General features: G+C 50.3%; 5 protein-coding genes across 5 annotated transcripts; 3 read left to right on the top strand and 2 right to left on the bottom strand.

Moving 5' to 3' along the window:
* Positions 1-102: 102 nt before the first annotated feature.
* Positions 103-1761, top strand: HER10_EVM0006023 (uncharacterized protein; the record flags this gene model as incomplete). Its single annotated transcript, XM_035475621.1, has 1 exon — positions 103-1761. One exon carries the CDS (start codon positions 103-105, stop codon positions 1759-1761), a length of 1659 nt encoding a protein of 552 aa, XP_035329413.1.
* Positions 1762-2990: 1229 nt separating this feature from the next.
* On the top strand, positions 2991-4479 carry HER10_EVM0013066 (uncharacterized protein; the record flags this gene model as incomplete). The annotated part of the gene is made up of 4 exons (XM_035482436.1): positions 2991-3296; positions 3349-3921; positions 3955-4144; positions 4214-4479. 4 exons carry the CDS (start codon positions 2991-2993, stop codon positions 4477-4479), a joined length of 1335 nt encoding a protein of 444 aa, XP_035330287.1.
* A 184-nt stretch (positions 4480-4663) lies between these two features.
* On the bottom strand, positions 4664-5680 carry HER10_EVM0006181 (uncharacterized protein; the record flags this gene model as incomplete). Its single annotated transcript, XM_035475773.1, has 1 exon — positions 4664-5680. The coding sequence occupies one exon, from the start codon at positions 5678-5680 to the stop codon at positions 4664-4666; it is 1017 nt and encodes a 338-aa protein (XP_035329436.1).
* Positions 5681-6716: 1036 nt separating this feature from the next.
* Positions 6717-8021, top strand: HER10_EVM0005728 (alcohol dehydrogenase; the record flags this gene model as incomplete). Its single annotated transcript, XM_035475333.1, has 6 exons — positions 6717-6875; positions 6974-7052; positions 7109-7249; positions 7307-7420; positions 7471-7665; positions 7726-8021. The coding sequence occupies 6 exons, from the start codon at positions 6717-6719 to the stop codon at positions 8019-8021; spliced, it is 984 nt and encodes a 327-aa protein (XP_035329379.1).
* Positions 8022-8164: 143 nt separating this feature from the next.
* Positions 8165-10555, bottom strand: HER10_EVM0006211 (uncharacterized protein; the record flags this gene model as incomplete). The annotated part of the gene is made up of 1 exon (XM_035475803.1): positions 8165-10555. The coding sequence occupies one exon, from the start codon at positions 10553-10555 to the stop codon at positions 8165-8167; it is 2391 nt and encodes a 796-aa protein (XP_035329440.1).
* Positions 10556-11468: the final 913 nt, after the last annotated feature.

The following is an 11468-nucleotide window of genomic DNA, read 5'->3' as shown; positions in this document are numbered from 1 at the left end:
GGAATCGCAGCGGCGTCTCGAACCGGGGAAACGAACTCTCAAATCCCCGCATACCAGGACTTGATCGTGTCCAACAAAAAAAAAAGACCTTCGCTTCCAGCAATGCATTTGACATATCCCGACCTAGTGCGACGGCTCTACGATCTTGAACGTCTTGCCGAATCCCCGTTGCCCGGAGAGCGCGGCGGGTGTATGTCGAGCTATGACCGGGCCTCACGCTATGACCCGAAGGAAGACAAGTACATTGACTGGGACGCCAACGACGATGGGAGAGGCATCATTCGCGAAGAAGGCGAGTGGGTAGTCGCCTTTGAGCAGCGGGGTCCAGGAGTCATCTGGCGGACCTGGTCCGCGATGCCGGATGTCGGCCGTATCCAGATCTTCATTGACGACGAGCACGATGACAAGCCTGTTGTGGACATGCCCTTCCGGGATCTTTTCGATCGGTTTCAAGGGATGCCACATAATTTTCCCTCGATAACGCCCACTCTGTCAAGAGGGCGTAACTGCTTCATTCCCATTCCGTACAACAAGTATGCCAAGATCCGCCTTGGACCGGGCTGGGGAGCGTATTATCACTTCACTTACACCTCATTTCCCAAACACACTACGCTTCCGCACTTTGATGGCGACTTCGATCGGGAGGCTTGTCTGGCACTGGCCGCAGCTGACCGAGAACTGAGTCAACGTGGTTGGTCCGCACTACCTCGGTCAAAGGGCGACACGATGGAAACATTGACTCTCACCATCAAACCGGGCAAGAGCCATACTGTTCGCGAGTTGACGGGCAACCGAGCAATCACTGGCATGCGTGTGGTGCCGTTGGACCTGGTCCAGGATTCTCATCATGTCGCTCAAATTCTCCGGGAGCTCGCTATCCAGATCACTTGGGATCATGACAAGTCTCCAAGTGTCTGGGCACCACTGGGTGACTTCTTTGGTAGCGTTCCGGGCATCCAGACCTACCGCTCCTTGCCCCAGGGCTCAACAGACGGGGGTGGTTTCTACAGTCACTGGTTCATGCCATTCTCCGATCGCGCTGAGATCAAGCTGGTCAATGATGGCAAGAAGGAGCAGAAGCTATTCTTCACCATCTGCCACCGCCCACTGGAAAAGTCTGCGAAGTACATGCTTCGGTTCCACGCCAAGTGGCACCGAGATGCCTTTCTCGAGAAGCCGAAGAAAGAGGGCCGCGAGATCGACTGGCCTTTATTAATGTTAGATAACGGCCCTGGAAGATTCTGCGGCGTGCAGATGCACGTGTGGAACCGCTGGAAAGATCCCAAGGTCCCATCAAAGGACTGGTGGTACGGCGTTGGCGGCGACAAGTCGATCGACTGGTGGTGGGGCGAGGGAGACGAGAAGTTCTTCGTCGACGGCGAAAAGTTCCCGTCAACCTTTGGCACCGGTTCTGAAGATTATGTGGGCTACGCGTGGGCGGCCGAACCGCCATTTCCGACCTTTGACAGCGCTTATGCCTGCCAACCTTACATTGAGCTGGATGCCAACGGGCACACTTCAGTCTGTCGCTTCCACGTGTGCGATGACGTGCCTTTTCACAAAAGCTTCGAGGCCTACATTGAGAAATATAAGCCCAATGACTGGGGCTCAGGCAATAAATGTCTATACGCCGTGGTTGCTTACTGGTATCAGAAGGCTGGGGGCCATGATGCGTACGAGAGCGTGTCAGTAAAGGAGCGCTATCTTCAAGTAAAGGAAAACTCCGAGCGAGTCGATGACGGAGGTGGGGGAGAGTTATGAAATCATATCGGATCATGTATTTAAGTGTGCTGTCTCCAATTGACGATACGAGCTGTAGGCAGTTAAGAGTGGATTACGACGCTGCTCTCTTCCAGTTGCTGCATTATTCTTAGTGTCACACAAACTCTGGAGTTAATTTCTTCAGACTTTGTTATGCCCACTTGTCAGTCAAATGTGAGTGGACCACTAGGTACAGGGCGTCAAGGGTTATCGGCGCAAACCGAAGGGCGAGCAGAAACTCAAACCCAGGGAAATTGAATGGCCGCTGTCGGCATTTCATAAGTGACAGACTGAAGATGAGCAAACCTTCGCTCTCGTTTCTCACGTCATCAAAATTTCCGCGTAAACCTTTCTGCATCATGTCATCAAACAATTCTCGACTTCACTGATACGACCACACAACCAACGCTGCGTCGTAGTGATCTCGCTGCCAACATGGAACTGTTCAGATGACTTACAAGATGATAGTAGACACCTCACCGATGATGGGTTTCATCAATCCTCCGTTCCATCCACACCAGGCCGCCGGTCTGGGAAACCGAGCGTCACTAGCATGGCTCTGCTTGTTTGCGGGGACCAAGTATCAGACAAGCTTTCCGGCGGGAGGGCAAGTGGACGCTTGAGCGACGGGGTAGCCGCGCGGATGGGGCGTTCTGAAGCTTAGCAGCTCCGCAACAATCGACTAAAAGCAACCCGGTAAGGCAAAGGGATGCGACACAACATGGGGGGACCCTGAGTTCCACAACCACGGACTGTCAATTGCAGTTGTACATAGTTCCGATGGTCCAGCTCATGACAAGTGGCAATAATGAAGGATATTTCGCGTGTGGGGGAGACGCAATCACGGCTAACAGAAACCCGTCCAAACGGCTTCTACGGAATGCGAGCGTTTCAGCGGCAAAGTTAATATCATGAGTTGAACCCCAGCAACTCACATTTTCGAAACAGTCAATGTCTATCGGCATCTCTGATGGACTGACGATAAGGCATAGCCCCTCCGACATAGTCTATCTATGCTGAACTAGAAATCGGGCAAGTATTTGTAAGTTGATAGGCGGACCACGCCACAGAAAACCTACAGGCCCGGTGGGCGTAGAACAGACATTTTGGTGGCTATGGTATAAAGTGGAAGTGAGCGCCATCCCAACCACCGGCGGGCAGTTAAGTTTGGTTGAATAACTTCCTTGGGATGCAACCTTTTGTGGGAGGATAATGGACGACGGCACACCATGATATTGACGAAGCCATTTTCTACGTCGGCCAGAGAGGCTCGGTGGTTGTACTTGAGCTGTCTGAGTGGTATTGTGGTGTTGGTGGTGTTCTTCAGCCATACTCTATGGCCACATTTCGATATTCACTCTTTTGACTTATCTGGAGAAAGGACTGGAACGCAAACAAGTCATGCTAATCCGTATGACCAACATGGCGCAATTAACGAAGAGGATGAGATGTACAATCTTGGATCGAAAAAGAACGAAACATCAGAATCACAGAGGCTACAGGAGATGAAGTACGCCGTTATTCTCCCAACATTTGTAAGTTCCGGTCATTGGGGGTGAATAGATAATAATTGCTAATCGAGCGTAGAGTGGACACATGCCTCTTGCGATAGAGTTCCTGCAGTCTTATATGTGCCTTTGTACAGATCAGTCAAAAATCGATTTCCACGTCATCGTGTCAGATTCAAATGAGGTCGTAATGTTCCAAGACGCGATGAAAAAGTTGAAGCCCTGTGGGCCAACCTACAGCATTTTCCCGACGCCAGCGATGAACATCAACGGGCCGAAGCCGAAAATCAACATTGTCAACATGTTCGACATCCTACCTCCGGTCTTTCACTCCATGACGGCCGGGAAAATCACGGGCGATGATACGTCGGCACTTCTAAAAGAACGTGGAAAATACCAATACCAGACAATCAAGAAGATGTCAGCAGCACTGGAGCTCGAGTACGACTACGCGCTCTGGCTGGACTCTGAGGCTATCGCCGTGCAGCCGTTCAGCATGCGCCAAACCTTTGATGCTTACGTCAAGGACCCTACGATTTGGAGGTCGAGAATGACCAATGACGATTTCATGCGGAGACTCATAGGCGCCGCAGCAAACGTTCTAGATCGATCGATGGACTCATTTGGACCCGCCTTTTGGAATCTGGAGAGTGTGGAATGGATATTCGAGAAGAACATGATCAAGGACCTGGTTCAGTATGTGGAAAAGGTTCAAAAGCAAGACTTTTGGACTGCGTGGGTGACACATGGTGGACCGTTCGAGGTGAACCTTCTCAACATGCATATCCAAGCACGAAAGCTGGAGACGACGGACCCCCTATTCACCAAATACCGGATCATCGAGACTGAACGAGAGATGCAGAAGTACGGCATGGGTAAGTCGTGTATTCCAACCATACTCCAGCCAGCTACCGTCTATGACTGAGGACTGATCGTTGCAAAAGTTGAACCAGCAAAAGCCGTGATCGACGCCATGACAGGAACTGGCCTCCTAGAGAGGGGCTACAAGTTGTTGGCAGTCCCAGAAATAGTACCAAACTTTTCCTCCATGCTACGCGAAAACGGTCAGACTCTCTTTCGACTCGACGATCTCGACGTTGGTCCACCGGAAGCCATCGATCGGTTTCTGTTGGAGACGCCGATAAACATCATATGCTCGGGAGCTCCACCGTTGCATAGTTGGTGGGAAGAGCGGAAGAAAAGCATTTAGATAGCGTTTTTTGATCAATAATACCCCATTTGTTTTGTTATTTCAATTCCATCTTCATTAGGTTGTGCCATGAACCTATGATTCTATTAGAGAGACCTCCCAGCATATAAACTATTCACGATAGCATCGCGCCCGCTATACGAGACGAGAGGGAATTGCTCTGTGGTTCCACTCATTCCTCGGTCTAGCACCTCAAAGTAACGCGAGACACATGCCCAACGGTGCTATTGCCAGATGACACAGCGCCCGTCACGTACAAAACCTTGCGAGGGTGGTGCAAGTCCAGAGCTACCGAAGATGCAGCTCCAAGAAGGGGCGAGGATGCAACGACAGTCTTTCCTCCGTGTACCAAATCGATTCCGAGAACCTCCAGAGGACCGTTGGTGGCAACATAGGCAGTCTTGCCGTCTTTCGACAAGGCGAAGTCGTCACCAAAGGTGATGTTGGTAGCCAAAGTCTCCACGGGGCCAGTGGCTGTTCCGGTTGTGAGAGAGATGGGGACTCTGCCGAATAGGCCTTGGTCCAAGCTCACGAAATAAAGTTTGTTATCCCGGAGGCGGATCCCGTTGACGGCGACGCCGATGCTCGAACTCGAGGATACCGGAGCCATCTCAGGCTCAGCAAGGACAGTCTCAACGACTTTGGTGTTCACGTTGAGGCGAAGGACGGTTCCACGGCCAGAGTCGGATATGAGCAGGTTCTGAGTATCGTTCTTGGCCAAACGTGCCATGCCGTTGACCTGAAGAGCGGATGGGACAAGCGTGACGAGAGAAAGCACAGCTGACTGGAGCACAGTCCCGTTGTGCGAGGTGCGGAATTTACGGAGGTCGACTTTCCACAAGCCGTTCGAGTTTTCGGTTGAGGTCAGATTTGAACCGAGGACGTAGAAAACATCCTTTTCACCAAGTTCGGTGATTCCGAGGAGACTGTTAACGCCGTTGATGGTGACAACAGGAACCGGCGCATGTCTGGCTTCCGGCGACAGATCGAAAAGGGTCGGAGAGGCCGTGGAGGTGACTAAGAGGTTTCCATTCTCCCGAACTGCAATGTTCTCGAGTGATCGTGCTCCGGGGACGGACTGCAATGACGTGACCTCACTTGCGTTCCGCCAATCGCAACCGTTAGTAGGGGCCGATGAGGCTGGTGAGAGCAGGAGAGCTGCCAGTCCCAACAACTGGAAACCGACCAATCGCAATGTCATTCTGTTGGTCGATTAAGGATAGGGCGAGAGTAGGATAGCGAAACGAGTGAGATTAGTAGAAGAAAGATTGGAATGTCCAGTCTGGCAGAGGTACCATATTTCAAAGATTCCTGAGCTTCATGAAGTTGGAGATAGTATTACTAATACCGAAGCTGTCAGCGCGAAAAGGAGGCAGTTAATTTGTAAAGTGGATGGCCAAGGCCCACTGCGGAATAGCGACATCAGTTAGCTGCTTGTTCATCGATCACGTCAAACCGTGAATACAAGCTTCTACCCCTTGCAGGCAGGATTCGGCCGAGTGGGTTCGGCAATGACATTGTACGGATATATCTGGAATCCGGTTTTCAGCAAAGCAGATGGTATATATACTCGCTCTCCAGATTAGTATGAAGCTGAGGGCCAACTGCGTTTGAACCTCGAGACTGCCGGACTACTGAATAACATTCATCAGACCATGGGGCAGTCCAGGCTGTTCTTGAGGAAAAGGATTTGCCCTGTTGCTAGGGTGCCGCTTTGCCGATGCTTCAGCAGGTAATATTCCGGCGAAAGTGGTCTTCTCTGACTTAGCGTCATAAGAGCGACGGGATGTCAGCAGTATTGTTATGCGACTCATGCACTGACCAAGCTTCCAGACCAAATGCGACTTATACAAAGACTTTGGAGAGTTTACATCGGCTTACCTACCATCCTTAAATCCAGGACCTCGGAGAAAAATAAATTATTTCCGTGTAGGTAAAAGTTGTTCATTGGCTCAAGCACAGTTTTGAAGTGTTTGGCAAAGTTTCGTGGCGCCATATTGTGGGACGAAGATCATTGGATCCACGTTCTAGTTGTCAGCCAGTCGCATGTTATCGCCGTAACTCCGTCGCCATGTCGTTTTCGCTGCAGTTACGTCACTGGGAATGGACTCACCAACACATCTTAAATGACCTCGAAGTCAAGACCCTGTTCTGTTATTGAAGTAGCAGATCATCAACTTTACGAATTCACGTCCAAAGTAACGCTACTAATACGACCGCAACCAAAATCGATCAAAATGGCCAAGACTTTCCAATTCCAGGACATTCAAGTCAACTCGCCAGGCTTCGGCGCCATGGGCCTGAGTTTCGGCCTGGGAAGCAATTTGAGCTTGGAAGAAGCTGAACCCGTTCTTCTTAAGGCAATTGAGCTCGGATGCACATTCTGGGATACAGCAGTAAGTCAATGGCTCTCAAGCAAGCCCCTCAACACCATTGCGCATGATCTCTATATACATACATGCTTTCCACGAGGCACTAACAAAAGTTTGACTAGGTCGTTTACCAGGCTGGTGTTAACGAGAAGCTTCTCGGCGACTTCATCAGAAAGCACAACGTGCGGGACAAGGTGTTCAGTCAGTGCTTTTGAAGTATCCTCACTTCATTGACTATAACTGACTTTCTCTTCCAGTCGCTTCCAAGTGTGGATTTGACGTTTTTGGCTCCGGCGGTATCACCAACTCTGCTTCTCACATCAAGGAGTACATCGAGGGCACTATTGAGAGACTTGGTTTCACTCCTGACCTCTATTACCTTCATCGCATTGATCCCAGTAAGCTTTCAAGCCACGGAGGAAGATGAGAGGAAACTCTCACTGACAGGTACTCAGACACGCCCCTCGAGGAGTCAATCACAGCGCTCGATGAGATCCGCAAGGCCGGCAAGACGAAGTACATCGGTCTTTCTGAGTGCTCAGCTGCCACTCTTCGCAAGGCCAACTCAAGTAACTCCCACTTTTAGAAGTTTTCAGAACCCCCCACTAATAATCCGTAGTTGCCAAGATCGATGCTCTTCAAGCCGAGTACTCAGCTTTCGAGACCATCCACGAGACTGACGGTTTGATTGAAGCTGCAAAGGAACTCGGAGTTGCCTACGTGGCTTACAGCCCCCTGGGTCACGGATGGCTCGTTGATGACTTCCAGTACAAGAGCCCAGACGACTTTGCACCCAACGATTTCCGTCGTGGAAGTGAGTCACAACTGGAAACCAGAAATTCTGTCTAACAAACGCTGACAACTCGATGTAAAGGTCCCAAGTTCCAGGGCGAGAACTTCTACAAGAACAAGGCTATTGTTGATGAGATCAAGAAGCTTGCTGTGCGCAAGGGAGTCACGCTACCTCAGATTGCCCTTGCCTGGGTTGCCGCTCAGGGAATGATTCCTATCCCTGGCACAACAAAGGCCAAGAGATTAGAAGAGAACTGGGTATCAAGAGACGTTATTTTCTCCGACGAGGAGAGGGTGGAGATGCGGAAGATTATCGATGCGGCCAAGCCCCACGGAAACAGATACAACCCAACCCAGCAGGCTATGGTTGGACACTAAGCTAGATGTGCGGTATACGAAGCTATGAAAATTCGTTCATGACTGAAAGTGCTTTCGAGATTTTCACCGAGCATGTGACCTTCTGATAGCAAGAAATATCATACATCACCGCCACCGACGACACAAGAAACAGCACATTGAACCTATATGATATAGAAGGTTCTTCGTCGAGCGTTTGTGACCCATTGCTTGTCCCACATGCCAATCTCGAAAAAGCCAACTCTTTGTACCACCGGACCAGGCCTCGAATTCCATTGTGAGCTAAGCCCAGCCATGGACTTGTAAGGCGTCTCCAATAAAACTAGACCAATCTCAACCAAGTTTTCGTTGTTGAACAGGCTCTTAGAGTTACCGAGTCTCAAACAATACAATTTTGTCTTGGGAAGCTGAGCTGGGATCGAATCCATAATGATGACACCGCCGGCCGATGGCTCCGTCCGCCTGACGATTTTAAACGGATTGGTGCTTTGCTTGAACATTGAATAGCACTTGGGAATTCCAGTCACAATAATCGAAGCTTTGATGAGATGTTTTTCGGATATCACAGTCTCAACAGCGTAGTTCGTGAGGCCAATAACCCCCCATTCGAGTTCCCCAAACTCGAAGTCAGTCTTGAGCGAGGTGCGGCCGAAGAATGGTTCGAGAGGTGTGTCAGGAACCGATACATCGTCGAAATTTTTAGATTTCGGATTGAAATATTCCATACCGCCCATTCCGATCCCAGTCGGCTTTGGGGAGGAATTTCTGGCGTAAGGGTACCGCACACGACCATCAACTGATATCCATGACCAGGACGGAAGCCACACGGATAGGGGCTCAGATTGTCTTTCCGGAATAGCATTGAATGTCGCAGAATTCCTGAGGGGCGGGGGCCAGCCTTTGTCTTTCGCTAGTCTATGTTTACCAGGGTCGAAGGACGGCTTCCATGAAAGCCCTCTCTCAAGATCACAAAACCACATTCCAGCTACATAGCTACTGAGAAATTGGTCGGGCCGGCGTATGTTTTGCTGGAAGTGCGCCGCTACACCGGCAATCGCGGGAAGTCGATCTTCCGGTTTGCTGAGAGATTTGCCAGAATAAGCTTCGACGACGCGCAGCCAGTCATCTAACCACGGCTGGACCCTCTCGAGGCTATTGTATAGCATTGATCTATCGGTTATTCTAGCCCAAGTGACGCGGAAAGGCGGAGCCATAAAGGGGGGTTCTGATCGAGTAAACCAGCTGCTGATCTCAGGGTATGCTTCGGATGCGATGGACGCTCGGCATTCCCAGAGTACCTGACTCTTGGTGAAGTAGATGATTCTTTTCGACAGCTGCCTCTCCTGGAAGCACCAGCCACGGGCAAACAAGGGGCCATTGGTCACCGACTGGGCCCAGTCTGCCAGGTAGGGTTGGAAGGTGACTGAGGTCTTGGTCTTGACGTCGTCAAAAGTCTTTGTGTAAGGCCGTACGTGCATATCTGGGTTTGGCCCTCGAGGGAGGAAGCAACCGCCACTCCCACCTTTGGAGTCTGATGCGACGAGAGTGCAGATGGCCATGGAGTAGATAGTTTCCATCAATGGCAGCTCGCGGTCCTTGTCGGCCTTGTCGTCTTGAACAATGCACAAAGAATCGATCCAGAGCCACCCGATATTGAGCTCTCTCGCAATCTTAACAGCATGCTGGAATGTTGGAGATAGCTCGTCATGATGAAGACCAACACTCATCATATGCACCAGATTCGTCTTTGTCGTTTGTGGCACACTTTTGGGGTCTCCCCAGCAGTGGCTCAACGCGGTGTAAGAGGGCCCGAAGCCGCCTTCGTCTCGCTTCAGACCGGCCGAGAGCACCAGGACAATGTTCTCGCCTTCCTCGCCGACGCGCAGTAGTCTTGTAGGCGAAGAAAATTCGTGCTCCAAAACAAGCTCTCCCACGTATGCGCATTTATCTCGGTGCCTTTTCTGGCATTCATCCAGCCAGAAGTTCAGAAGCTGAAACACCTTAGGGGAGTCCGTCTGTGCCGCCAAAGGGGAAAAGTGCTTCTTGGCTGGCTCAAAGTTCTTCGTTTGGCTATATAAGTCCCAATTCGTCACGTGCTTCCCCGGTTTCTTGGAAATAGCATCAGAGTGGACGTTGAAGCGAAGATGAGCGACGCAATTGCCCCAGGATAGCTTCAAAAGAGGACCAGGCCTTTTATCCGGAGAACTGTTACGGGCGGGAGTAGTAATGTGCTCCTCGTTAGGTCTGAGCACTGAGTAATCCGCTACCTTTGGTTGCCAATACCCGGGCCCTGAGGTAGTCCATAGGGTATTCAGTGCAATTCCGTTCTTGTCAATTGTAACTTCAGAGTCGCCTTTCTGCCCTGCTTCAAGGGCATCGAATATCAAGGTACAGAAATGGCATCCTTGATGAGCTGAAAGCTGGAGTCTAGCAATGGCCCCGTCACCGCTGTAGAATGAATGTGAGATTGTCGAGCCTGGTTCGAACAACTTTCTCGGTAGTTTCAAGCATTCAGTGCATGATCCCTTATGAGAATCTTCCTTCGCTCCAGCCATGGGTGATAAACTTAGCTCAGCCATATGATTAGGCTTGCGGAAGCGGAAATGTCATCATCTGGCGATTTTCAATCATCAAAGTTCGAGGAATAATTGAAAACGACTGCAGTCTGAAGATAATGAGCAAAACTTCTCCTTCTTAATACACAATCGCAATATTAATCAAATGGTTCGCCATTGCCTGCTGTAGCCTACCGGCCCGCCAAAGTCTCTGCCTGGCATATTGCCTTTTGGGAAACAGCCCAATTCCAACTGGTCAGCGACTTCTGGGGTGGCTGCATAGATAGTTCAGCTCCTGCAAGCCACAGTGCAACCACAGTTGTGGCAGCACATGATAACCCGCGAATCATGCAAAGGTGCAGGCAGCCTAGATTGAAAATAGACAAACCGGGGACCATTATCAGATATCATTACAAAGGCTCTCAACTATCCAAATGGCAATTATCATGATGAATAAGAACAGAAGGCACCTCCAAAGTGCGGAAAAATGCGTGCTCTAAGCGTGTGAGAATCTATTTTGAATCCTTTTGGCCTGAATGAAGACTTTTGAGAACAGTTGAATTCTAGAACATAAGGAGTGCAATCGCTCAAACACCGGGATATGTAAGGACGTTCCAGCTCACTCAAAGCCACACTGATTCCACCTGAGAGTGGAGCATGAATCGTGGCATCTTCATCCAAAGTGAGGACCTCTCTGATCGCTGACACCGGCTCAGTCAGACCGTCCGTGGCTCTGTGTTGAGCTGATAGATCGAACGCAAGAATGAGATGGGAGTTGAAAAGCAGCAATATGCGATGATGGGACGGGAAGCCCCACACCCCCTTCTAAGGATGCCATGAAGGCCTTGTCGCTCATTGCGCTTGAAAATGCATGAAATCGTTACGTGGTAATCAGGTTTGTAAATAAGCAGAG

Source organism: Colletotrichum scovillei (genome assembly GCF_011075155.1).
Source record: "Colletotrichum scovillei strain TJNH1 chromosome Unknown Contig00009, whole genome shotgun sequence".
Classification (NCBI taxonomy): domain Eukaryota; kingdom Fungi; phylum Ascomycota; class Sordariomycetes; order Glomerellales; family Glomerellaceae; genus Colletotrichum; species Colletotrichum scovillei.
This window is presented reverse-complemented; position numbering and strand designations above follow the sequence as displayed.